We start from the raw sequence: 27563 nt of genomic DNA, 5'->3' as shown, positions 1-27563 counted from the left end.
TTAAGGTCGTAATACATTCAAGTATATTTCATACATTTACTTAGAAAAAGTATTCTTTTCTTCAAAATATGTAGCTATTACATCTTCAAAAATACAATTTAATTTAAATTGTAAAAATAGCACATCTATATTATTATTATATAGATATTGCACACCTCTGATTTCGGAACAATTTTTATTTTTCATATATTGTGAATAGTCTCTCATGTTTTTAATACAAAATACATATGCACTTTTTAAAGTGATCCTACACATTTGCACATCCCTTGCATCGGATTACGCTACTTCTAACTGCACAGTATTTCAATCTTGTCCCTTCTGTTAAAGTAGTTTTTAATCTAACACTGTTGCAACATGTACTGCAACTTTCCTTTCAGCTGACGTTACAGCTTTAAAAGCATGCTAAGAACTAGGTAATGTAAAATAAACTAAATAGTGAAATAATTGAATAATAACAATGCTTGTTGTTATTACTAGTATATTATTATTAGACTGCATTTTCCTTATTGTCCACTAGAGGAGGGTGTTACTGCAGACACTTCAATCTTCCGTTCAACTGACTATATAGGATGTTAAGAATAAGACGATGTAGAAGAAAATAGGTATTGGGGACTATAAAGTTACATAGATAAATCTAATTATATGCTCTTGTTTAAAATTCGCTGTTGTAATGGTGTTGTTAAATACAAATAATTGCAGGTATCATGCCATTTATCTTTTGGAGCGGCAGCAATACTAACGTTGCAGATAGTTAGGAACTTCTTACCTCCAACATGTGTTCCGGTTAGTTTATCCTAGTTGCACCATAAATCGTCCATCACATTATGAGTACGTCATCATACAGTTTTGTTATTGTTATTATTATTGTTAAAAAGTTAAAGAAAACAAAATAAAAAGAACAAAAATGTTTGGTTGAAAGAAGAATTATTTTATTGTCCAGAATTTTTCACAAAACACAAATTTAAAAACAGAATGTGCAGAATGTGCCTTGAGTTGTGCCATGACAGAAAAGCTGAACCATGTCTGTGTTGTGTGTCTGTTTGCCATCTCTGGGGAGCAAAACAGGATGTCTGATTGTCATTTCCCAATGTGAAGAATGTACGAGAGACTCTCCAGATAACACAATTAAGTCTAATTTCACCAGACTCAATTAAAAACAAAGGGAACAATGGTTGTGTTCATGCTGTTTCAGAGGTGCTGCAGGAGGATGGTGGACCAGGACGTCGAATGTCATGACTGCGGCTCCAGACGGGGAAGGACAGGGAGGATGAGGTTTCCGAACGAGGAGTCCTGAGTGATGAAGAAGCCTGAAGAATGTGCGTGAGCATGCTGCGAAGAAAACAAACAAAAAGAAGGAATTAAAAAACAGGCATTAAGACTGAATCTATCAGGCTGCAGTTTTGGTTTGGTTTGATTTCTCACCTGTAATGCGGCTCTCTGCTGAGCGGCGATGTGCTGCAGCTCTGCGCTGTCTCTGAACTCCTTCATGTTTGGTCTGGACAGTGGGATGCTGCGGGATGAGAGGATGACAGCAGCAAAAACATTTACAATGTTCACTTGGCAGCTCTCGTCAATCTTTGCTCCAAAAAGTCTCAAGTTGGAAACATTTAATAAGTCTCAGTTTTAGATTAGGCTTTACGTTTGTTAGTAAGTGACAGTAATGTAAAAAAGGTTTAATACTTTGTCATAATGCTAAAAAGTAGACGTTTTTTCAAAGGATTATATCTCTACCTGGCTCCTGGGACATTCATGGACTGATTCTCCCTGAGTCGCCTCTTCTCCTTCTCCAGCTCAGCCAGGATTGCTACTCGTGCTTTACTTGGGATGGCTGAGTGACAGAAACAGGACCAGATAGACACAAACACAGAATGAAAACTTACAAAATATCAGACAAGAATAAATGAAAACAGAAGGGATGGATTGCAAGACAAGCTAAGCAAAACTCTCATTGTGGGTAACCTGACTTCATAAATATAAAAACTCCTCTATAGAGGGAAAGATTGTGATGCGATTTGTCAAGTTGACTATTTTACTGCAAGTTCTGTGCGTCCTGAGATGAAAAGGGAAGTTTCACAGATCATCCAGATAAGGCTTGAAAAAGAAAAAAAAAAAGTGCCCACAGCACTTCCTTCAGAGAAATGACCCTTCACATTCACAAAGAGAACAAAGAGGTGATGGTAGTATAAAACATTCCATTCCTACAAGAAACATAAAAAATAAAAAATGCAAAACATAGTATATAATTATTTTGCAGTTAATGTTATGTTTATGATGATGGGTCGTCAACATTTTGTTATTAAATACCTTTGTCACCAAAATAATGAATAATAATTCAACAATCCATGGACTGTATCCTCTTAATAATAACAACTTACTCATTTATTTAATTAATTAATTCAAAAAGTTTGCACAATTCAGAATTGGAGTTGTAAACAGAGTTCATTACATTGAGGACTTTTTTAAAATATCCCAGTCTGAGGTTAAAGGGGGCCAGGAAGCAGGAAGATTTCACCACTAGGTCTCTAGAGGTTATAGCTCCGCCCCTGCAGTAAACAGGAACTTCAAGTAGCTAAAAACAGTTTTAAAGCATTACCTTGTCCCGGTGGGTTAGCAGCCATGTACCTGAAAGGCAGGAACCAAAAGGTTGGAATGAGCAGCGACTAGAAATAATATAAAGGATTTTAAATTTGTGTGGCTTTCGTTTCTTTTACACTCCAGCCTGCTAATGTTGCAACACGAAGGAGCGTTAAATGTGGCCTGGTTTTTTAACAGCAAAGATACGCAAAAGTTGAACAAATGAAAAATCCCGCTATATTTGTTTAGGAACACCTGTAACAGTAAAGCCGGGTGTTTAAAATAACCACAAAGCTGTGGTTGTGAAATGTTTGAAGATAGTCGAATTTTACTTCTGTGTTTTACCCGGCTTGTAGTTTAGATGGAGGCAAAAAAAGAGGAGGTCTCACTATGATTATATTTCGGGTACTTAGAAAGTTAGCATACTGGTGGCGATTAGCTGGAAGGAAACATGCCTATATGAGAAACGTAAATATATTCCCTTTTTAAAAAAAAAAAAAAAAAAGTTGGATAACAGTAAATGTTCAAATTGTGATATATTGTTTATAATTTCTGAACATTACAAATACCAATCAACATTAAACATCCCAAAATCGATTTATTGAGTTTTCCAAAATATGTCCCAATAGATGTTTAATTAACATTCAATCCCAATCTTTGATTAAGTAATTCATCTTTTCTACTTCATTTAAAAATTCAGGACTTTTGATTCCCACTTGATAATTAAAATACTTAATACTTTCAAACTTGAACTATGCTGTTTTAATGCAATCAAAAGTATTTTCTATGATGCAAAACACTTTGAACTGCCTGTTGCTGAAATGTGCTGATATACAAATAAACTAGATTGATTTTACACTGATAGATTATATGAAACAGTCTGTGACTTCCAAGAGCTATCAGTTTGTGAAAATAATAAACCTAATTTAAATTTCTTCCTAATGAAATGTGACATTGTATGTTTTGAAATGAATGTTGGAGCACATGAAATTGTGGAGGAAACATGGGCTCAACACCGCGTGGCTTTCTGAGGTCAACATTTTTAACCATAATTTAGCTTAAAAACTCCAACTATAAAGTTACTTTTTGCTTCAAATCTCGTTAATTCTGGCTAACCATTAGCATTAGCTCAAGGCGGTTTATGGCTAATTTGCTAGTAAAATAGTAGAGCTGTAGATGCATCTAATTCAACGGTCAGTTTACGCCTCTTCTTAATAGACGATCTTTGGATTGTCAGCCGTTGACGTGTTTACAACCGGGGTCTTTTAGATGAACATCCGGAGCTGGGCAGTGTAGGTCAGCTGACTGTTGTGATCAACTAGCGGCTGTTGTTAACATCTCATCTGAAGAGGAGCTTGAGGGAGAAAAACCATCTCCTCTGTCCGCCTAAACGCACCTAGCCGCTCGCCAGCCGCTAAGCCCGATAAACGGCCACGTCTTCCCGCCCTCAGCAGGGATGAGTGTCGGCGCTCCGAGAGGCCTGGCCAGCTCGGGGCAGAAGCTCATCACGGAGATCCTCCACCCGCTGTCCGCCGCCGAGGAGCCCCTGTCCCCGGGGCAAGATGTCACCATCAGCGCAGAGAAAGATAAGGTGAGGGTGGGCTAGGAGCTAGCTGTGAGCTTATCGGAAAACACGGGGAAAAAAAGAGAGGTAGACACCAAACTTAACTCTGTGCAGCGAACATATGGAAATTCTAACTTGTTTGCTTCCAACATCGTAAGTAGGTTGGAGCTTGATTTTTAGAGATTAAACTCAAGTTTGCCTTTTGAACTGAATCAAATCTCATAAATCAAAACCGAAAAAACTTTTTTTTTTTAAGATCAAACAGCTCACAGTGCAACATATAGTACACATTTTGTCAAGCGAAAACTAACATCTGCAATGTTTTTTTATTGAGTTTTTCCGTGACCGATCAGCACAATGTCGTGCATAACGGAGACCACAAGCTTTTTTTTCAATAAAGACTGAAATCTGTGTCCACTCTTTTTTGTAAAATAGCTCAAGCTTAGACAGATTGGACGGAGAGCATCTCTACACATCGATTTCAAGCCTAATCAAATTCTTAATTGGATGAAAGTCTGTGCTTTGACTAGGTCAATGTGACACATGCATGTTTAAGGTTGAAGGAGGCTGCTGGAGGTTGAAACTCTGTTCAGATTATTATCTGTTAGAAAATCCACAGATCAAGTATGCAAACGGAAATATTTGTGTATTCTTGTATTTTCACCCCATTTTTTATTTTTTTTCACACATTTCTTGCTTGACAGCTACTCAACTTCATCTGTTTTCAGCTTAAAACACACAGCGCACACAACGCATAAGCAGGGTAGAGGATAAATGGCCTCCTTAACAACCTCTGAGTGCTGTGTCAACATAGATGGAGCATGCAAGCAGGTCACAGAGCTTTTTACTCATCTTGGAGCTGCGACTGTAGCACCCGTCTCAAATCAGCGGTTAATCATTGCCAGTAAGAGCACCCAAAATTTGCTCGTCATGGTTTCTTGCTCTGAGTGTTGTTGCTGCTCTTGTCCTTCTGTTCTCTCTTCCTGTTAAATGCAGGACAGTGAGGTCACTGTAATCGACTTAACTGGAGAAATACAACATCACTGGGAAGTGGAAGAGAATGAGACGTGGTGTTTAACAGATAAAGATCTTAAACATGTGGTGTGGATTTGTTTACAGTCCCCTTTACTCTATAGTCTCTAAAATAATTCAATTAAACTGCCTTTAGATTTCATTTATTTAGTTGTTTTTTTAAAAAAATCCAGCTGGTACTTGGAGTGCTTTAGAGGTTTGTTAGAGAATGTTAGCAAACAAATATAATCATGGAGAGGCAGAAACACAGGTCAGGGATAAAGAGGAGACAGTTAAAGCAGGGTTGGGTCATAAAACAATATTTAAAGCTTTAAACATCACATGGACCACAGTTCAGTCCACTATCTTAAAAAACATGACACAACTACTTGCCTATCCATCAGCAGCTAAGGACCAGAATGACACTTAAAGTATAATATTTTTTTGTAGATAAATGTTTCTTGGCATTATATTGAAAATGCTTTTATTTAAATATAATTTTCCAATTTTCTGTTTGCATAAGTTTTTGGGTTTTTTTAAAAACTAAACATATTAGTTAAGTTGTAGTTCTATAGTACGTATTCAAAAGGTAACGTAACATTCGTGGCTCTAAACAGGTTTTATGTGGCTGAGCTGAGGGTAAAAATGTTTGTTTGGGTTGTAAAACTTGCAGACTGCTGCCCCAAACAGACATGGTGGTGGCAGCATCATAGTTTGGGATGCTCTTCTTAAATACAAGGTGGAAAAACTGTTGAGGTGCTCCAAAAGATGCGAGACTGCTGAATAATCTTAAATATTGAGCCAATGAAGTGTGTTGGATCAAAGTATATTTATATTCAAGTCCAGACCTAAAACAATTTGATAATCTGTAGTAAGATGAAATGAATATTTTCATGGCTTTTATATTTAAAAGCTGGTAGAGACAAACTCCCAAAGACCTGTAATTGCACTAGGAAGTGGTTTTTGGAGGTGAAAGGAAGAATAAAAAATGCTTTTTTCCCAGTTTGTGGTCAAATTACAAGCTATTGTCATCTAACACATCAAATGATTCATACTTTCAGTAACTTCTTCTCTTTCTGGACCCAACAGAGAAGTGTCAGTTGCTTAATAGTAAAAAAAAAGATCAAACTAAAAAAAGCAGTTTCACAGTTTAATTTCCAGTATACGTTGTTTGCAGCTTTGCTGGCCTGGTTGTTCATTCACAGTAATGTCCTGATGCAGTGTAATTATCTGAGCTGTGATTACCGGAGCCGGTCAGCAGTCCAGAGGTAGATTTCCTCTGTCAGCAACCTGTTATTGTGTGTTTTCTGTCTGCCAGCGGTAGACGTAATGTATTTGTGTGTGCATGTGAAGTGGACTGAGGAAAGGAAGACAGAGGGGCAGTGCTTCTCTCCTCTTCTCGTCACGCTGCCTGAGTTTGACACGTTGCACACGTATCCTCTTTAAAAGAAAAAAAAAAAGGAGATTTAGCTGAAGCACTGGTTTTCCTCACTTCCTGTGGTGCACTTCACTCCATTTCTAGGTGAACGTTCTGCATGTGAGTCAATGTGCATTGTTACTGGGTCTGTTGGGAAAGTTTGCAGCTTCCTCCAAGACTGAAAAAAGAAGCCCTGAATTCTTCCTGTTCTGTTATGAATCAGAAAGCTGATCTGGGGTGTGCATCGTGTTCACGCTGTCCCGACAACGCGCCATTGACGATGAAAAACAGCTCTGTCAGCGTTGCGGTCGTTCTATCAGGGAGCTCTTTGTCTGCCAGCCTCCCTGTAAGAGCGCCACCGTGACGTCGCTGTCGTGTTCCTCGTTTTCCCGGCAGGAACCGGGCCTGACCAACGGCACGCCGGTGGAGATTTCCAGCCCCGCCTCTGCGTCGGTGCTGCTCAGCAGGCTGCAGCTGGACTGCGAGCCGGAGGCCGACGCTCATGACACGTTTGGCTCCGGAGAACCCCGCGACCTCTTCGTCACCGTCGATGACCCCAAGAAGCACGTCTCCACCATGGAGACGTACATCACCTACAGAGTCTCCACGAAGGTTGGTTCTCGGCTCATGACATGCTCTGCCTGGTTTTAAACAAGCTCTAACTATATTTGACTAATCCTTTAACAATCTTCAAAATTGCACTCCGCATCATTGCGGGACATAAAACCTCCACCATGTTAAAGCTGCAGTATGCAACTTTTATTGAAAAGAAATGTGTTTTTTTTTTTACATATTTGTTAAAACATGAGATAGATCATTTGTGAAAAAAATCCTGCACTCCTCCCTGCAGAAATACAGTGCTCCTTCAGAAACAACTTCTCTGCGAGGCTATAGCTAGTTCCCCACACCAGAGCTAGTGGTGAATGCTAAAGCTAATTAGCATGAATAAATAGTTTTTATGTCACGGTAAGTTGTTTCTCTGCAATTAGCAGCGACGGGGCTTTCCCATGCTGCACCAGCACCGAGAGCCTTTCCTCTCCACAGCTCTCAAGAGCACCACAACTATCCACATTAGTTGTGAATACAGCTAATGTATTCACAATTTAGCAGCGCGTTCACAAGTGTGATTGACAGTGCTAAGACACGCCTCCTGACTCTGATTGGCTATTTTTGGTCGGGAGCGGTGCATTTCTTTAGATGGCAGTAGTAGCTCAGGAGGAGATGATGAATCTTTATTCACAAATGATCTGTCTCATACTGTCACACCGTGGTGATAGATTTAACAAATATGTTAAAAAAAGATGTTTTTTATAGAAGTTATATACTGCAACTTTAATGCTTATTTTTTTCTCCTTGTCATAAATGGATCTGCTCAATTTAAAGGTTGCATTTTTTTCAAAAAATAATTTTTCACTCTAGAAATGATAAAATGAGCTCAAAAGCAGAGTTCTTTAATCCTAAAGCTTCAGACATAAAGTTGAAATTACCTTCACTAAAGCTTGGAGGAAAACCTCAATCTTACTTTGGAAAGAAATGCGTCAGGAACAGCAAAGCGCGTTTCGATCGCAGCGCTGCCATGAACTGAAAGTCCCTGCAGCCAGGTTTCCGTGATTGGAACTGGGAGAGAGAAAAAAAAAAAGAAAACCTTTGGCTTCAAAACTGACACCACTGTGACGGTGACTTCCAAACATATGGCAAGAAGTGTTTACATTAATGAGTATGGAAAGGCTTCTCCGAGGTCCTGACCTCAACGCTGTTTAAATTAGACGGAATGAGTCAGCAAAAAGGAGAAAAGTTTGTTTAACTTCACTAGTTCTGTTATTTTAAGGCCTTCAACAATCCAAACTGAAAACACAGAGGAGTGCCAAAAACGACCCGCAGCTCCTTCATAATGTCATTCTGAAGGTTGTGATGAAGTGAAGTGTGTCAGAAGATTTTGCTTCTATATTTAACAGCTATAAGAAGTTTGTGCTTCCTTGTTATTATGGCAGTAATACACTAAATCTCAGGACTACATGGCGACAGTTGCTATGAGCAACAAGGCGCTTGGTTTCTGAGGCTGCACAGCAGTGCCTCAGCCAAATAAGAGCACAAAGTGTTAATGGGGACCCTGTGTGTGTGTAAAATGTGTTTATTTCTTTCTTTTTCCCCTCCAGACGACACGGATAGAGTTTGACCTTCCGGAGTACAGCGTGCGGCGGCGCTACCAGGACTTCGACTGGCTGAGGATAAAGCTAGAGGACAGCCAGCCGACCCACCTCGTCCCTGTATGTCCCACAAGCTTCCCCTCTTTGCGCTGTGTTCCTGTCGAGACTCCCCTCATTCACATTCCCTCCCCCTCTCCTCTGTCTCCAGCCGCTGCCAGAGAAGTTTGTGATGAAGGGTGTGGTGGACCGCTTCTCCGAGGAGTTTGTGGACACGAGGATGAAGGCTCTGGACAAGTTCCTGAAGCGAGTCGCGGACCACCCAGTTCTGTCTTTTAACCCACATCTTAATGCCTTCCTGACTGCCAAGGTAAGGCAGTGCTGGACTCAGACTCTAATAAATCATCTCAAGTGTGCCAGAAAAGGAAAACAGACCTGCAGAGATATGAATGTAGAACACAGTAGAGAATCTTTCACAGCGCTCTCTGCATGTAAAAAGTCTTTAAATAAATCCATCCGAAACATCCTACTTTAAAAATCTCTATATATTTTTTTTTATACAAAATCACTGGAAATAATGCCCAGCCAAGTCCTAAAAAAATAAAGTAACTTTAACCAACTTTAAAAAACATAAATGAATAATGTATGTAAGGATGTAAATACCAGTTATCCACGATTTTCCATTGTGATATGGCAGAGATCTGCAGCTTGTGGCTCTTTGGTTCTTCCTCAATACCTTTTAAATGGACTAAAAATAGTAAAGAACCAATGAATGTTGTTAAAGATGGATAAAACAAATGAAGGTTTTAGCAGGTTTTCCAGATTTTTTTTCTCAACTGCCAATCATTTGCGAAATAATTGCAATAATTTCCACATCAGAAAGCTTAAAGTACCAGGAATATTCCTTTATATCGATGTTCCTGATCAGTTTTTGGGTCCTTTTTTTTCTTTTTTTTAATCATATATCCATAGACTCAAATGCACCCATCCTTTATTTTTTTCTTTATAGTAAAACCTAAAAATATGATGGTTCTTTTAAAAATAACAAATTTAGAAATGTATAAAAGTTTTTTTTCTTTGCTTTTTTTTTAAGGTCATTTAACATTTACAGCTCTAAATTGATGAGAGAAAACTTTTTAGTGGGTAAAGGTTGCCGACCCCTTGATCTGTGGTGTAAATATGATGACACCCAGTTACTCAGGATGTGACTATACAAGTATAGTTACTCACCAAAACTTGCTCATGTTTACGGTAAGGCCAGTCATTTAAAAGTTCAGAAGAACTTGAACTGCTATAAACAAGTCTGTAGGTAAACTAGACTTTCTTTACCATTCTGTTAAGAGGGAAGAAGAAGTCCCCAAAGTTCACAGTTGTTATAAAAAGTGGCAGCTTAACATGACCAGGTTTCCATCTGCTACACATGTTAATAAATAGGGCCTCTTTTGTTTTTTTTTTATCTTACTGGTTACCCTGACGACACATGTCTTTGCAGGACCTGAACAAGCGTCAGGGTCTGGCCCTGCTGACCAAAGTGGGCGAATCTGTGAAGAACGTGGCCGGTGGCTACAAGCTGCGGGCGCGGCCGGCTGAGTTCAGCGCCATGGGAGAGTATCTGGACACATTCAGCCAGAAACTGGGAACCATCGATCGCATCTCTCAGAGAATCCTCCGAGAGCAGTCAGGTATAATCAGAGAGCCTGCTGGACACAACACACGCAGCAGTTCACTGCAAACACACCATTTTACACCATTATCTTTGTGCACTTGAAATAAGACAAAAGTAACTTTCCAGCAAGAAATTGGAGCTTGTTTTAGTCAATCATTCTTTAATATTGACGAAAAAGTAATGGGACCACTGGCAGATAAATTTTTTTTTTTTACGTATATCCAGTACAGTTAATAAATAATAAGGAATTATTGACTTAATAGAAGCTCCTATATCTTCTTGAAAAATTGCTCTTTAGTTTTGTCTTATTTTAAGATGTTTCCACTAGAAACTAGACCAAAAATACATAGCAAGTGTCTAATGTTAACTGCAATTTTACATCCATTCTAGCAATAAACATACAGCTGATGATGTTAATCTGAATGAAAGTTTGAACCTTTTCATCATAAATCTAAACAAACAGGATGTCTAAAATAAGTTGTATGTGTGAAAGAGAAACTCTTCCTGCACTCAGCAGTGAGGAAAGAGGAAAAGCCGCTGACCCCGCTCACCTGACTCATGCATGATGTGTGATGCTGTAAATACCTGCCTTGTGAAATGCACCATCTGTTGGGGCTGTTGATGTGCGGCGTTGGACACAACCATGTTCCCAGATAAGATGGGGACTATTTATAAGTAATCAGTTGCAGAGAGTGTGCCGGACTGTTTAGTCCCAGTTTCTTCTCCAGTGAAGAAAAGAGAACGATTCGCTCTCTGGATAACGCCTCGCTCAACTTAGCCTGCTGTCCTTTCATTTTTGCTCCCAGAGTACCTGACGGAGCTGCGTGAGTACGGCGCCGTCTACTCCACCTGGGCTGCGTCAGAGGAGCAGCTGCAGCGCCCCCTGGAGGGCGTGGCCGGCTGCGTGACGACGAGCTGTGGTGCTCTGGAGGATCTGAGCGACAACATGAGCCAGGACTTCCTTCCTGTTCTCAGAGAATACGTTCTCTACATTGAGTCTATGAAGGTAAGAGCGCAGTTAGATCAATGTCATCATAACTCGTATTAGGAATGCAACAATATGAACATTTGGACTGATATTATATATATTTCTCTACCTTTTTGACGCCTTTGGGGAATAAAACCGAACTCATATCATCTTCAGAGTCATTGTCATGTCCGCAGCCGATGCTTTCCAGCAACAGTCAGCCTTGCCACAAATCTGAAGAGGCCTCTGACCAAAGACTGTTGCAGTATGAATATTTCATCAGTATCATGATGAAACATAACTGACTTCATTATATTTTTGTGAAATATAATGAAGAAAGAAAAAAGTTTCTTCCACTTCCTTTCAAACCTAGAGCTGCATCCCTATTTGCTCCCAAACTAGAAAAGGTTCCACCAGTGTTTTTTTTTTGTTGTTTTGTTTTTTTGCATGCATCATGTCCGGTCCAGCTCAAGACTCAGCAGAACTGTCTGCGTCTCACATTGGTCACATGCTGTTTCTCCGAGGCTGCGCTGTGTTCCTACTAACTTGGAAAGCTTTCTGTCTGATAACAGAACGTTTTGAGGAAGCGAGACCAAGTCCAAGCCGAGTACGAGGGCCGCCTGGAAGCCGCCGTGTTGCGCAAAGAAGAAGATCGGACGCCCGTAAGCAACGCTCTTCCTCTCGTTTGATTGAATTTCACAATTGTCTATTAGGATTGTTTGATTTTCAGCTGGTCCTAGTGAACTGTCGCCGCATCTGTTGCATGCCTAAAGAGTAAAAGTGTGTCTCGATTCTTTTCCCCCCTCCACGCTGCAACTTGTAGTTTTGAGCCCGGTCCCCGCTAGCTCTAGTTTTGTCTGCTCTGCTGCAGATTCCTGTGGAAGTGGAGAAGTGCCAGGACAAAGTGGAGTGTTTCAATGCTGACCTGAAAGCAGACTGGGAACGCTGGCAGCGGAACAAGAGGCAAGACTTCAAACAGCTCCTCACGGGCATGGCCGACAAAAACATCAACTATTATGAAAAGGTACGCGGGCCGAGGTCGACCTGAAAGCAGCCCAGATCGCCGCCGTGTGATGTCACAGTGCCCTGCAAAAACGTTTTTGTGTTTAATGCAACGACCCCAAACTTTTGTGTTGTCTTGAGATTTTATGTGATGTTGCACAATCAGGACGTCCACGCATTCTTAAAAAGTCGTCTGTATCTAAAAATAAAACAAAATGTAAACTGGCCTTAAATAATCAGAGTCATTGACACACTGTGCAAGTCCAGCACACTCGACACAACGGCAGCGAAAGTTGAACATTTTTCAATTTTCTTATGTTGCGTCTCAAGTTTGCGTGTCATCGTGCAAGTTCCATAGTACATGAATGCAGAGTGAGAGATGTCACATTCTGTAAGTCAAGTTATACAGAAGGATCCCCCAACCCTCACATAGATTTATTGCTTTTTCTGTCTTAAATGTCATTCAATTATCATTAATAAGGTCTTAAAAAGTATTAAAATTGACTTGCTGAAACTTGTTGACACCCTGAGAGTTCCTAAGTGGATCGTAAAGGGTATATTGGTTTTCCAAATTATTTCAAATGAAAATCATAAGCGTGGTATGCATTTGTATGCACCCCCACCCCTCTTTATCTTAATACCCCTAAAGGAACTTAGTGCAACTAACAGCCTTCAGAGCTCATTAGTATGTAGTCTTTCTCTTAGTGATTTAATCTTGCTATAAATACGGTGGTTGTGTGCCGACCTAAACTGACTCTTCGTTCCAGGAGAGTTGGGTTTTGTAGCTCTAGAGGAGCTTCAACGATCTGCAGCTCAGGTTGAAGAAAACATTACCTTTATGTTAGAGTGGAGCGAAGAAGTAAGCCAAAACAAGTCCAGTTTGCAATTTTCCTAAGTGGTTCCGAGACCACTTCCAACTCACAAAGTAGCAGAGCAGATTTTGGGAGTAAAAAAATTGACTTTCCAATGAGCTATTTTCTAATAGTCACTATTTTCTCTGTTCCCATTGTAAAAATGGCCGACCTGCTGAGCACCGTTCCTGGGCCCGTTTCAGTTGTAGGTCCGTGTAGGACAAAAACGCAGTCCGGTCAGGGCGGAGCTACTAGCATCGCACAACACGGCTCAGAAAAACGCCACTGCTAGCAACAAGGAAGAGACTCACAAGTGCGACGTGAAGCATTTGTGTTTAACCCCGCCTGCTCATTGACCGTCCAACTAATGGTGGAAACACTCTTCTGAGTACAGCAGAGCATAAAAGTAGCATGTGAACTAATTTTACATCTCTGTAAGCCCCGTTTAATCCATGGTAACATTTCCAAATTAAAATATGCTTTACTTTTATTTTTTGTTTTTTTTTGTTATTTTGTTTATTTCAGAAGATAATCAGGAGAGGTATGAATTGTAATTACAAATAAATCTCCCCTCTGTGCAGAGCCAGGCAGCGTGGGAGTCCCTCATAACGCTCCTCCAGGAAAAACAGACTGAGGACAAAACGAGCGAGACGAACTGAACTGAACTGAACGTGTACTTGAACGTCACGCTCAGCCAAGCCAAGGAAAACCAGCGACAGGGCAGCAGGTTCTAACCACCAGCGGTCCGCCTCCTGCTACCCTGAGAGAAACAATGACGATGACACGGAGAGCGGCCGCCTTCCAGGCCGATTCGGCCTGGGAAGAAAGGTAATGAGTGGTGTGTTTGAGGTCGGCTGGGACAGTGGATAATCTTCTGTACAGATCCGTCTTTTTTTTCTATTTTTATGGACTTTTTCTACCTAATATTTCAGATTAACGGTCGTTTTTGTTTGTTTGTTGTTGTTGCCAATGCTGCTTGTGTTTATTTATCTACATTTGTGGAGAGATGCGTTTTTCGTCCGCCCTCTCCGTTTTCACACTGAGCCAAATGGGTATCGAGGACCGGAAATGCCGCAGTTCAATATATCAATAGGTTGGTAAATAAATATCTATATATGCGCCAAGTCAATTAAAGTTGTAAAGAAATTAACACCTTTACCGATTTATTATTTATTAAAAACTTTATTAAAAAGAATAACGAAATGAGAAAATTTATTATTTTTTGAGCTAAAAGCAGACATGATGATTTTTTCTAAATTTACTTCACACTTTCATCTGCTTATTTTGTTAGAACGGGTAATGAAAGTGTTTGGGCGGGGCTAGCATGGCTACAGACAAGAGGATTGGTCTACAGTTGAATTGATATGCAGCCTAACCAATCAGATTCGATACTTTTAATAATTTCTTTCTCAAATGCAGCACAGAGCATATGACAAAATTGAATACATCTGAACTTAGTTGTAAATAATGTGATCCATTGTTAATTTTTCATTAATAAATCTGGAATTATTTTTTAATTATTAGCTAAATTTATAGGTTTGTTTATTTAATGTGATACAATTTTATGTGGATTAAAATAGTATATATATATAAGCATATAAATGTTTATTTACCAAATTTATTGGATTGTGGCCTTTTGTTTTGCTCTTGACGAATGGGAATAACTGCAAAAAATTTTGAGTTTGATTTTTATTTTGTTTTTCTTATTATTTTTTGCTTCTACTAGAAGGTAAAACTCTGAAATTGTTACATCAAAACTTTTAATTTGACTAAATAATTTTTCAGCTGAAACATAATTGTTTTTTTGGATCCTTACCTCCAAACATTATCACAGGAATATCAACCTTCACTCCCTCTACTGGCTGTTTAACAACATTTCATAAATATTTTCCTACATTTTCTTCCAGCACCAGTTAAATCAATAAGTGTCATTATAAAACCAAACCAGAAAATATCTTAGTTTTTTCATTCTGGGCTCTATTGATAAGTGTGTAACAGCACCACCTAGTGGCAAGGGTTTACTCTACTTCTCATTCTCTACTGCTGGATTCGGTTGTTAAAGTGGTTGTAACGATCATTTAAAGTCACGGTATTTTAATATTCCAGCCTTCCTCGACACGCTATTAAGTTGGGAATGTTAAGTCGTGTCGGACATGGCCTTGGAATAACTTTGAGGAAAAAGCAAGTGCTTTAATGCAAAAAAAAAAAAAAAAAAGTTTAGAGCTGGAAATAGTGAATCATTCAACCCTGATGGAGCTTAAAAACCGCCCAGTAAAAATTAGATTTTGCTTCAGAACGGCAACCTGTTGCAGGACCTACATCCAAGGTGATTCCATTGTGCTTTAATATATTCAGCTACTTATCAAACAGAAACTGCATGAAGCCAATTGACAGAGCAAATCCTTTCCAGCATACATTGGTTCAGCTTGCTCTCACAGTATTGACTTTGTGCAATCATCTGCAGAGCTGTGACTCAGTTGGAAAATATTAGAAAACACGGAAGCAGCCTGCCGAAAATATCCATTTTTTCCCCCTTATATTCTTTACTTGATCTCAATTTTAAAGGGGAAAAGAATCACTTTGCTGCCCTCGGATCAAACGGTGCTCCTTTGATTGCCCTCAACCACAGGAGGAAGATGAAACCTGCTGAAACGTCATAATTTATTTCCTCTCCTCAGTGCTTGAGTCAGTGAGGCTTGGCGTGAAGTAGCAAAATGTGACCAAGGATTTCAGGGCAAGCTCAGCTATGTGACATTAACCCAACACCATGGTAACGTTTAGTTTTTGTTCATTTTTGCACAGATGTAGCCTCAGACAGTATTATCTGTCTGGTAAAAGAAGAGATTTTCAAAATAAAGGTACAGTTTTTTTTTGTTGTTGTTTTTTTTAAGATTTCTGTTTTTTGAAGCTGATGCCACATTACCAGACCTGCCCTCTCTACAACCAAACATGAAGGCTGATTTAGTGTCTGCAACTTGTGGATGCTGTCAGCTTCCTTGTTTTTTCTTCCTCATTCTTATTCGCCTATCTTGACCTTTTTAGCCTTTTACAGCAGCTGCTTCTATAACTGTTCTATCAGATGTGGGGAAAAAAGGATAAAAATGAAGGAAATAAAATGCTTCTTTTTTTTTGGGGGGGGCCATGTGAGGTCCAGAATGAGGTCATGGTTCCAGGTAGCTATGACAACCGGAGGCAGATGTAACAGAGGTTCAAACTAAAAGCCTGAATGACTGTTACTGACTGAAATATCAAAATATGAGGATGCACTAAAGAGGGGAGCAGAAGAGATCCAAATACTTGTTTTGTTTTTGTTTTTTTGTAACTATGATACTGCTGTATTAAAACAAACTATTTTTAAAAATATTACATTGAATACTCGCTTAAAAAAACGGTGACTTTTACAATTATTGGCACCCCTGGTAAAGATGTTTGAAGAGTCTTAAAATAAGCTAATCCTTGCCAGCAGTCTAATCTCACAATAAGTGACAATGTAAAAACAACTGTGGCTAATGTAGCGAGCCACTAGTGATGCTGTGGGAGTGAAACAGGCCCTCAGCATCATAGATCCTCCCCCATACTTAACAGTGTGCATTATACATCCTGTTTGTTCCGAGTAAACTCACCTGGAGTGTTTCCTCATCGAGCTTTGATGATTGTAATTTTTTTTCTGTGTGTGGGGAGATGATATAAAGTTGGGTACAGTGCATGTTTAGTTGACTTGAGTGGCAAGTTTTCTTGTCTTTCCCATTTTGAAATGATTAGGAGAAATTGACCTCCTTTTGTAAGTCATATTTCTACCTCCATTGAAACGAACGCCATCAGTTGCTAATTTAAAGTTTCTTGATATTCTGATGAATCTAAAAAAGTATAATTTGTTGCATTTGTTTTATAGAAATGGTTTCGGTGCCAATAATTAACTTTATTTAAAAACAAGTTTCCTAACCTTAATTTGCTTTCTTGCTGACTAAAGAGACTTGGACTTTCAGTAGGAGATCATGTTTCTCAAAAAAGCTGAATTTATTTATTATTATTATTTTTTTTACATTGTTTTACCAGGAGTGCTGATAATTGTAGAGGACACTGTTATCAAATAACTAATTGGAAACCTCTACAATGGTACACAGAGGTCCTGACCTCTAATAGTGGTAAGAATAGAAATGTTGGAGACCAGTTTAAATGAATCCTGGTAATCATAATAAAAATGAAACAAAGGGAAGAACTCCAATGTCAAGCTTACATAATAATTTACTAAGCAACTAAGCTAGAGATTTCCACGCCTACTTTTTGCTTAATTTGTTTTAAACGCACCCTCAGTGAGAAGTATCTTTTTTTTAATTATTATTATGAGCCGGTACGAGTGCATCCACGGATCTCTTCCAGGAAAAAAAAAACATTTTCCTTGGTGTTTGGTTTTGTAACACCAAAGTGAAGTAAAAAAAAAGTGTTACTCTTGCATTAAGGGAGACATATTTTGTTTTTTGTTTTTTTAGCGTCCAGTTGCATCCCAACGGCCGCCATTTGACTCACTAGCGAACCCACTGAACGGGTGTTTAAGTCGGGGACGTTTTTTTCTTTAAAGCTCTTAAGCCAAATGTCCTCTTCTCCTTCCTGTGTGACTTCACACGTTTAATTAGACCTATTTTTGTTTTTCTCTGTTCCACCCCAGTGTGCTCTGTTTACGTCCCTGATTGTACATTCGAATGTTAATAATTTGTTGTAATTATAAATAAGCTTGTATACTGATGTTTTGATGCAATTTATCTTTACCACATTTTTTGGATATACTGGACCAACAATAAAGAGAAATAAATGACGACTCATTTGTTTTTGATTTGAATGCAATGAGAAACGCTAGTTATGTCAGAAGATGTGCCAAAACATAACGGGACTAATACGGTTTTGTTAAAAGTCTTCAAAACTTTATGTTCATTTAAATGGATGCATGAACAAAAAGATACATGAACAGTAAAACACCCTGTAGTGCATCAACACTACAATAAGAACATTTCAACACAGAGAAATTATTTTAAGCTGCAGCAATAAGTCTAATGTATAATAAAAGCATTTCAAATTGTGTAGTTTTACTTTTACAGAGACTAAATAATGCCTTTTTCATGGTTTGAGTGCAAATGCAGACTTCAGTGATCAAGTATAAAAAGCAACAGCGAAAAACATAAATCATGTAAAAATGACATAAAATAATATTTACAATGCTTAATAGAAATAAGTCTCCTACACAGACTAATTTTTAACTTAATTTTTGGTAAACAGCTGAAACAGTAGAACTTGTTAATGTGACCAAATATACAGTCGCGGTAAATTCTAGGTATCAACGAGCTGATCTTTACTGAGTCCCACAATAATTTATATCTTGAGTGTACAAAACCAAACGCCACTGATTCCACCAGGCCATTATTTACTAAACAAATATGAAGTAAAAAAAACAAAAACAAAGTCCTCTTAAACACTGTACATAAATACAATAGCATCACAAATTAATAATCATCCCAGCAGATATAGGCTTAAAGTAATACATTCAATTTCCCAGAATATTTCTTCTGACGAAATAATACCAATCATAGTTAATGTTCTGACACATTTCAGCTGCAATGCAGTTCAAAGTGCTTTACATCATGAAAACATAAAAAAATGATATAGTCACCAATGACTGTACGCAGTGACCCAACCCGAACCCTGACCTGAACCCAACAGGGAGTCCAAGGATATTTGAGTTTAAAATAAAAAACCAACAAGTAAAAAGTAGAGCTTTGTAAATTTTAGGTGGCTGGGTCAACCAGTCTGACAACAGCATTTCTGAACTGGTACCAAGCTGAAATAATTGCTTCAAGTTAATAAATCTCCAGTGTCGAACATGTAACATACGACGGTAATGAGTAAAATCTGAGAGCCAAACATTGCCCCGACTTATGTAACGTTCTCAGTTCAGATTCACTCCCTAAATCTCCAAAGTGTTGAAAGCACCCGGCGTGCGTCATTTTCAAAATGACTTCTTCTTTCCTAACAGAAGCCATAAACACAATCTTCTGATAAAGTAATCTGGACGATGACGTTTTCCTGTAACCTTTGACATAATTTCAAAATCTTAATGTTTTTTTTTTTTTTTTTTTGCTTTTGTCCAGTGGGTTTTGCATATTTGTCAGATTTGAATTTCGTTGTCCTTGTGACAATGACAATAAAGATTTATCTTATCTTATCTTATCTTAAAGTACCATCCATCACACCACAATGGAAATTATGGTAGGCAGATATTTTCAAAAATGCTGCGTTAGCAGCTTTGAGGAAGTGGCAAACACTTACGTCTCATTTCCCAGTTTGCTTGTAATAGAAAGAGCTCACTGTTCATGTCTGTGGTGCTTCTTCAGTCTCCCTGAATCCTCACGTACTCTTGCTTCTGAGCCGACCTGCAACCGACGATGCTGGAGGAAGAACACACAGAGAATGAAAATGAGACGGCGTGTACCAGGAAGAGGTCTCTCCGTAGTTTTCTGTGGCGTACCTGACGGGTATCATGGAAATGACTGTGATGACGCTGGAAATCATAAAGACTAGGCCTGGAAACCAGGTCAGACTGTTCTGATAGATCTTTGTGAAAGCAGGAATGTAGACAGCGCCGGCCACCTTTAGAGTCATCTGCAGAGAGGTCAGAGCGATGCCTGACAAAAAAAAAAAAAACATTCAAAAAAGGTGTTGAGGATAAAATTCAAGAAAAGAATCATAAAATAAAAGCTGTGTTGAAGGACCTTTTTCAATTTTTATTTGGTTTGAAAGATTTTAACTGATCTACTGGGATTGGTCAACAAAGTCAGAGAGGCTGGGTGAACCAGCTAAACCATGTCTTATTTCTAGTAAATGACTCTGCAACTTGATTTCTGCATAGACTATTTAACATAAATAGTCTATGTTAAATAGTCTATGCAGGGCAATAGATATCTCTGAGGCCAATTTTTATTTAAGGACCAGAAAGCCTGACCCCATAATGACTTATCTGGTTTGTATCCAGTTAAATGAAATATCTAAAAACAGTTCATTGTTTTTTTGTGTGCACTTTGAGCGAACTGTGCTGAAAAGGACAAACAGAGAGACTTTCATAAGGAATAAAAACATATGTATTTTTCTATAGGCAAATATTGCTTTGAATTGTGTTTTCAGTAGCGTGTTTTGCTACCGTCACACATAGGCCCGGTTCAGGAACTCACCACATCGGGACGCAGGAACCTGCTGAGAAACCAGGGCCCTAATTGTCGGCATCGGGATGAGCGCAAAGAGGTTTAATAGACGGGCTGTGGAGACAAAGTTGAATTAATTATTATTTTTATTCTTCCAGGCAGCGTCCCCCTGCTGCTTTGGAGCTAATGCTAACTTCTTTCGCCCCAGCTAGCCTTTTCCCACCCATGTTGCTTGACTTCTTTCTGGTTGGCTGGATAGCTAAACTTATATACCTTTAGTTTCTTTAAATGCTAGTGGATCTTGATCAAGATACAAATAAACTTGGCAGATAAAAATGAACAGGCATGTTGTCAAATAAACTAAAAATTGTAGAGAAATCACATAAATATTAAGCAATCTTACCAACAACCCCTGACAGGGGCGCCACCAGGAATCTTGGGCCCCATGACAAAAAAATTTAATTGCCCCACCACCCCACCCCGCAGCTGCTGTTACAATTTCTTGAGTCTATCTGACCCATCAAAAGCGTCACAATTTTAAAGGCTTGCAACGGCCTTGCTTTTTTTGGTTCAATACTGATACTAGCACAATTTTACATGAAACAGTCTACATACAGTATTCAAGCAGGTTGCTTAAATTTTTTCTATTAGTTTTAGCTTACTGACATGTCTCTCCCCATGAGCAACAGTCATAGGCAACGTGGAAAATAAACATGACGCAATCCAGACTGCTGTGTTGCATTTTATTCAAGCTGCAGTACATAACTTTAATAAAAAAAATATGTTTTCTCCATATTTGTTAAAGCTGTCACCATGTCGTGACAGTTTGTTACGAGACATAATCTGTGAAAACAATCAATCTTCTCCACCTCTTCCCTGAACTACTATTGCTGGGTAGAGTAATGCAAAGTTCTGGCCAAATACAACCAATCAGAACCAGGGGGAGGGTCTTAGTGCTGTCAATCAACCTCATTCACTCACTACTAAATATGCTAATGATGGAAAAACAACTTATCGTTATTGCTAGCTACAGCACAGAGCAATGGGAGGGAGGATGAGCAGCCACATGAGATTGTGATTGACAGCACTAAAACTCTCCTGTCTGATTAGTTGTTTCTAGATTGTACTGGGAAAAAGCAGATGAAATACATTTTTCACAGATTATTCTTATACCATACCGTCACAACATAATGACAGTTTTAACAAATATGTAAAAAAATATTTTTTATAAAAGTTACATACTGCAGTTTTATTTTCACTCAGGAGAGGGCAGGTCAGGAGGGACGTGGGCCAGAGCTGCTGCTGACTGACTCATCTGTTGTTAAGTGTGGTAAAAGGTACAGGTCCAAGTTCAATATATGAATATGTTGGTAATTTTTTTCCTTCGTTCATAGAATGCTAGTGAAATGGAGGCAAACAGTAGTCTGAAGCTGAGCTAATTATGCTAAATGGTTGATAATCTCACACAGTCTACCCGCCTCTCTTGGATAAAAACTGGGTTATAAATTGACACTTGTTTCTTTCTCTCTCTCTATTTCTCTATTTTTTTGAAAACCTGACTTTATTATTTTTCTTGGCAGCATAGTAACAGCCACAGTCGTTCTTGTCTTCTACTGACTGCTGCTGAACCGTCAAGCTCCAAGCAGGAACGAACCATTTCATGCAGATCCAGGGGAGTTCAGGGCAAATATGGATGTCTGCTTTTTGCTCTGGGAGGGGGAACATTTGACTTTTAGTGCTAAAACCTATTTTAGAAAACACAATATGATTAATTCTGTAATTGACAAGGCCCCAATTTATTTTTTATTTCTATGAAAAAAATAAATCAATAAAAATTTCGGAGGGCCCCCTGTCGGTCAGGGGCCCTTGGAATTGTCATAACTTTTCCCCCCTATGCGGCGCCCCTGTCCCCTGACAATATGCTCTTAGGTTACAAAACAGATTGAATTGATTTGTTAAACAGAAATACCACCAAAAATAGTTATACAAGCATAGCCTATTATACTTATATAAAAAAAGCAAATGCCAAATAATTTCCAGTTGTTGTTCTTGTCTGCACACATGCTAGTGTTAGCAATGCAGTACAGCTAGCTAATACAGGAAGTCAGAAAAGTAGAACTTCAACGCGGCTTAAAACGAATTATTAGCTACCATAATAAAGCATAAAGTCATGTTTTGTTGCAATTCTGTATTTCACTTAATTATATCCCAGTCACTTTTTTATACCCTGGAGATTTGGCAGATATTATATAGTACTATAAAAAGCACACTGCTGTTTCCTTGTGAGTACAGAATGTGTTATTGTACTGCTGTAAGCTTTCAGCACTGTGAAAATCTGAGAATAGGAAGAGTTTATGGCTTCAAATCGTTTTCACTTCCTCTTTCTTGTTCCTGTGTTTTCAATAACTTTAGATAAGGCAGACTGAATGGATGAAATTGCACAGCTTGACTTTAACAGCCCAGAAACAGAACAACATCAACACCAACTGGTGTCTCCAGTGCCATTAGATGTTATATTAGACAACAGTTTGTGGAAATGATCCCTCATGGTGCAGTTCTGAATCAACCAACACGCTCAGTCTCACCAATGTAGAAAAGGGAGGTCGTAGTGACGAAGGACATGACGTAGATCCCCACAGCGAACGACAGCATGCCAATCAGGATCATCGTTTCGTCACCGACGCATTTCCGGAACACGATGACGCCAAGGAAACTGGTGATGAAAATCCCGCAGCCCGCCGCATTTCCGTATCCCACCTCGAGAGAGAGAACAAAGAAAGAAATTTAAAGCACAGTTGAAAGATACTGTGCTTTACATTTGTTTGAAAGCACAGTATCAAAAAGTATTTAGCCACAAGCCAACAATTACAAACGTGACGTTACTTGTGTGGCGGTCCAGCTGAGCGGCGATTTCAGCACAAAGGAGCCCAGGATCTCTATGGCTCCGCCCACAGCAAAGTCGTAGAGAAAGGCCGCCGCAAACAGGAGAGCCACGTTCACCATGTTTACCCCAGCACAACACCCGACGAGACGAGCATGACGGGAGGCGTGGGAGAGGAGGTGGTAGCTTTCCTCTGAGTCCTCGCTGTTCACTCGTTTCACCTGTCATTGTGAAGGAAATGCAAAATGTGCTTTCAGTGGGAGCGTCACAGAAAATCAGAAACCTGGAGAACTACAATCTGTAGCTGCACCTTTTCACATTTTGCCATATTACAGCCCCGAACGGAAATGTTTTATATATTAGCACAATTGTTTCCTTTATTTAACCAGATAAAACCCCATTAAGATCCACATATCATTTGCAAGAGGAACCAGGGCAGAAAATCTGCAACACACAAAAACCTGGTTACGTTATTGATTTTATGTGACACTATCACAAAGCGGCTCATATTTGTGAACTGCAAGGAAAATGATACAGTTTTCTGTTCTGTTGAAGCCTAAGCAGTTTGTTAAAGAACATAAAGAAAGTTAGCGAACCTGTTGCCAGGACAGGTGAATGTCTTGCATTCTACAAATCTGGTTTTATGGTATCGTGGTAAGAGAAGCTACAGGAAGTCTTTGCAGTTTGCCACAAGACATGGAGGGGAAGAACAAACAGAACAGAACAAAGCCGAGCTTTATGGCCTGTGAGCAAAATGCCACATGTAGCAGAAAACTTACAATTAGCATCATCGTACGTTTCATTCTGCTACTTTGTTTTGGTCTGTCAGGCTATAAAAACATTAAAGTTTGTGGCGGAAACATGATAAAATGTGAAAAAGCTTCTAGGATATAAACTTTTGCATTTTTTTTTCTTTTTTTTACCTAAAGCCAACTATGAAGCTGGCAAACATGTAACAGCAAGGTTTCCCCCAGAAAACTTACTAAACCCGGTGGTTGGGTGCTAGGGCAGCCATTCGTCCAGCGGCCCGTCGTGTTTTTGAGTAAAAAATTGTTTAAAGTTGACAGGAAATTTGAAAATATCACTTGATAATTATGTGGTATTGAAAGAGTGGAAGATTAATACCTGAACACCAACTATAAAGTCTTAAAAAATGCAAACAATTTAAAAAGACATAAATAAATAAGCAATGCTTAGCCTGGTGGTGGCACAAGTAAAGCCTGGTGGCCCGCCAGGCTTATAACACACTGGAGGAAACCCTGAACAATCACTGTGAGGTATGACGAAGGGAGTGCACTGACCTGCAGCAGGGCTGCAGCCAATATGAAGCAGAGCAGGTTCACGAGCGTGCTCACAGAGAGCAGGACGGTTCCGTTTCCCAGACTGGAGCTGTAAAGCAGGAACAGATGACCTGACACCAAGCTGCCCACCACTCCTGTTAACCCATACAGCAGCTCCACTCTCATCATCACCTGCGTGGCAAAAGAACAGGAAGTGATTCCTCCGAAAGGGCAAACGAACGATAACTGAAAAATGCAGCTTCCATGCCGGCGGAGCCACTTGCCACACTCCAAAACCTGAAGCTACACTACAATGTAACAAACAGTTACTTCTAGAAAACATCGACAGTCACATGATTCAATTTGACACATACAGGAAAATGAGAAATAAAACAAAAGTCCCAAATGTTGCAACAAAAGCAAATATTTGAGAATAGTGAAAGCTAACCTAAACCACTCCTTTCACATGTGATGATGTGACTGTGTCTGTCTTCGCATTAAGAGGGGAGAGGAAGCTGTAAAGTGGTTATGATGGAGCAGGAGAAATAAAGGCTGACAGGTGAAATAAAAATAAAGGTAAATAGAATCACAGATTATTAAGGAGAACATTTTTTTTTTTGTCATACCGGGTTTATATCAGCCAAAGCCTACAAGTGTTTCTCAATGACTTAGGATGCCATTGAAAGGTTAACTTCCTTCACTCATTGAAATACAAGAACAACATGTCAACTCATCCTACACAGATTTAGGGTGAAATACATCACATTTTTATTTACTTATTCATTTTATTTTTGATGATTATAATAAAAATTAAAAAAAATCAGTTTTTCAATGTTAAAGAAGCTGGTTGTTCACTGAGTGCTGTATCCAAACAGAAAGTTCAGGGTAAGAAAAAACTGGAGAAAGGCGGATAACTTGGATGACTGCAGTCTGGAGAGGAAAATGTGTTCAAAGATTATATGCCACCAGGTTGAAAAACTTTATGAATATTCTTACCATGATAATATGGTGAGATTAGCTGAAGGTCTTCTCAGTTTGTGCTATGCTACCGTATGCAGCAGTGCTGGAATACTGCGATATGTTAACTACAGCGGTAGTCTTTGTTTCCACGGCACACAGACGTATCCAGGACATGGGGAACAACGGCCCATGAGTTTAGTCACCTGAGCCAGTGATAACATCTGCAGCGGATTACCTGGTCAAAAAGTATCGTTTTGTGTGCCAACGTCCTCTTTTCAGATTAAAACCGATTTTGGAATTCATATGAAAATTGAGATCCTGCTGCCTGTGTTCCAGGTTTTTTTAATTTTATTTTATTTTTTTAAAAAAATCAAAAACAGATTGTAGTGCACTTCCCTCTGCACACAAGGTTTATGGAGATATTGATTCCACTTTCCAGCAGGACTCGGCAACTGACCATGCTGCCCATGGTAGTGCAAACCCACCAGCTCTAAACCCTACAGAGAATCTAAGAGAGTTTTCAATAAGAAGATGAGAAAAAGGAGAGCTGAATCTGGCTAATGATTCAGCTACAAGCTCATTGTGTTCCTGCCACCCGTCTCTGAAGCAGCAATTTATTTTACGCAGGGCTCAGAAAGTTCAGGTATTTTATTTTCTGCAATGGGTTTTACTTCACAATTCTCTCAAGGTTGTGGTTATTCCTGTTGCTTCAACACATTTTGTCCTTCCACTAAACTTTCCAATGATGACTCTGCCCTTAGCTCTGTGTGGACAGGCTGCTTCTTTATCAGTGTCCATGTCTGGCTTACCGACTTTGTGGAGGCCGATGATGACTGTATGCAGTCTTTTAAATGCGTGTGTACAATAGTATTAACATTGGTCTTATAAGACAATAAATAATTCATACATATGAATGAGATATGCTAATTTTGAACCTTCTTATTTCCGAAAATATACTTTTAAATTTATTGAGATGCGCATTTAGTTATTTCTTCATGTTTTTAACGACATTTTACCCAATAATAGTAATTAAACTATTAAAGTTTTTGTTTGTATGACGGTGGGAATAGATAACAGGTAGCCTTTCAAATCAAAACTCACTTTACGTGCTAAACCACCAACCTTGGAGCGATCAGCCGCCGTGGAGCCGAGCGACGCCAGAGTCATGATGCCGGGCCAGTAGGCGCTGAAGCCCCCGGAGAGCCCGAAAACCACCGCGGCTGCAAACATCAGCTTGAGCGGAAGACCGAAAATGACCACCAGGAGCAGGGCGAGCCTGGACAGCAGGTACCCGCTCAGGGGCACCACGATGGGCGCCCTCCTCCAACCGCGGTCGCTGAGACTGGCCAGGACCAGCGCGGGTATGATGGGCGTGAACTGGATGATGAGGTTATAGGTCATGTAGAAGTTGGTGATGGCCGTCTGCTGGCTCTCCTCGCTGGAGTGACCGGGGTCGGTGATGTTGGCGGTCCTATCCCTCACCACCATCTGCAGAGCGGTGTCGAAGAGAGTGCTGCCCAGCTGCTCCAGCACGATGATCGGCTCTATCTGCCGAAACACCGCGAAGGCTGCGTGGCACAAACTCGGCGTCGCCATGACTTTGGGTGTTGGGCTCTTCAGAGGGACCAACAGTGACTGGTTGCTGCGGTTGTTGCTCTTTTATGAAAATCACAATGAGTCGCAGAAGTGAACTGCCTCTGACTGGGAGGGACTCTGCCGGCCCATTTCCTCATCTGTTCGGTGCGATCTGTCAGCGTCTCATCCGATGTTCCCTAAAATGTAGGAACCTAACCGGTTATTCATCAGATGAATTACTATAGTGCTGGTGATCAGTGCCAAAAAAAACAAACAACCTTTTAGGAATTTTCCCAGCATTTTCTCAGCCTTTTATTCATGTATTGTTTCCTGAAGGACCTGTGTGAAAGTTGCGACTGACAACAAACCTGGAAAGATTATTTCTCGCGGATCACTAAATGTTCATTGCTACTTTCACAGGGTGACCCTCTGCAAAAAACAGAATCTACAAACTTTCTCTAAAGTGTCACTGTGTTGGTTGATA

At 39.6% G+C, this 27563-nt stretch overlaps 3 protein-coding genes across 3 annotated transcripts; 1 reads left to right on the top strand and 2 right to left on the bottom strand.

The window, feature by feature from the left end:
* Positions 1 to 907: 907 nt before the first annotated feature.
* Positions 908 to 2960, bottom strand: LOC116724066 (SOSS complex subunit C). Its single transcript, XM_032569392.1, has 4 exons — positions 2594 to 2960; positions 1732 to 1828; positions 1423 to 1510; positions 908 to 1329 (listed from the first exon to the last, which is right to left on the bottom strand). Exons 1-4 carry the CDS (start codon positions 2616 to 2618, stop codon positions 1231 to 1233), a joined length of 309 nt encoding a protein of 102 aa, XP_032425283.1. The 5' UTR covers positions 2619 to 2960; the 3' UTR covers positions 908 to 1230.
* A 253-nt stretch (positions 2961 to 3213) lies between these two features.
* Positions 3214 to 18012, top strand: snx30 (sorting nexin family member 30). Its single transcript, XM_032569389.1, has 9 exons — positions 3214 to 4165; positions 6963 to 7178; positions 8723 to 8833; positions 8922 to 9080; positions 10203 to 10392; positions 11183 to 11382; positions 11916 to 12005; positions 12215 to 12367; positions 13778 to 18012. Exons 1-9 carry the CDS (start codon positions 4031 to 4033, stop codon positions 13853 to 13855), a joined length of 1332 nt encoding a protein of 443 aa, XP_032425280.1. The 5' UTR covers positions 3214 to 4030; the 3' UTR covers positions 13856 to 18012.
* Positions 18013 to 19259: 1247 nt separating this feature from the next.
* slc46a2 (solute carrier family 46 member 2) lies at positions 19260 to 27406 on the bottom strand. Its single transcript, XM_032569386.1, has 7 exons — positions 26627 to 27406; positions 24566 to 24736; positions 23267 to 23485; positions 22969 to 23140; positions 20414 to 20497; positions 19714 to 19870; positions 19260 to 19633 (listed from the first exon to the last, which is right to left on the bottom strand). Exons 1-7 carry the CDS (start codon positions 27098 to 27100, stop codon positions 19576 to 19578), a joined length of 1335 nt encoding a protein of 444 aa, XP_032425277.1. The 5' UTR covers positions 27101 to 27406; the 3' UTR covers positions 19260 to 19575.
* Between the last annotated feature and the right edge of the window lie 157 nt (positions 27407 to 27563).

Source organism: Xiphophorus hellerii, chromosome 8, assembly GCF_003331165.1.
Source record: "Xiphophorus hellerii strain 12219 chromosome 8, Xiphophorus_hellerii-4.1, whole genome shotgun sequence".
NCBI lineage: Eukaryota > Metazoa > Chordata > Actinopteri > Cyprinodontiformes > Poeciliidae > Xiphophorus > Xiphophorus hellerii.
Note: the sequence above shows the minus strand (reverse complement) of the source record. Positions and strands in the feature narration are given on the sequence as shown.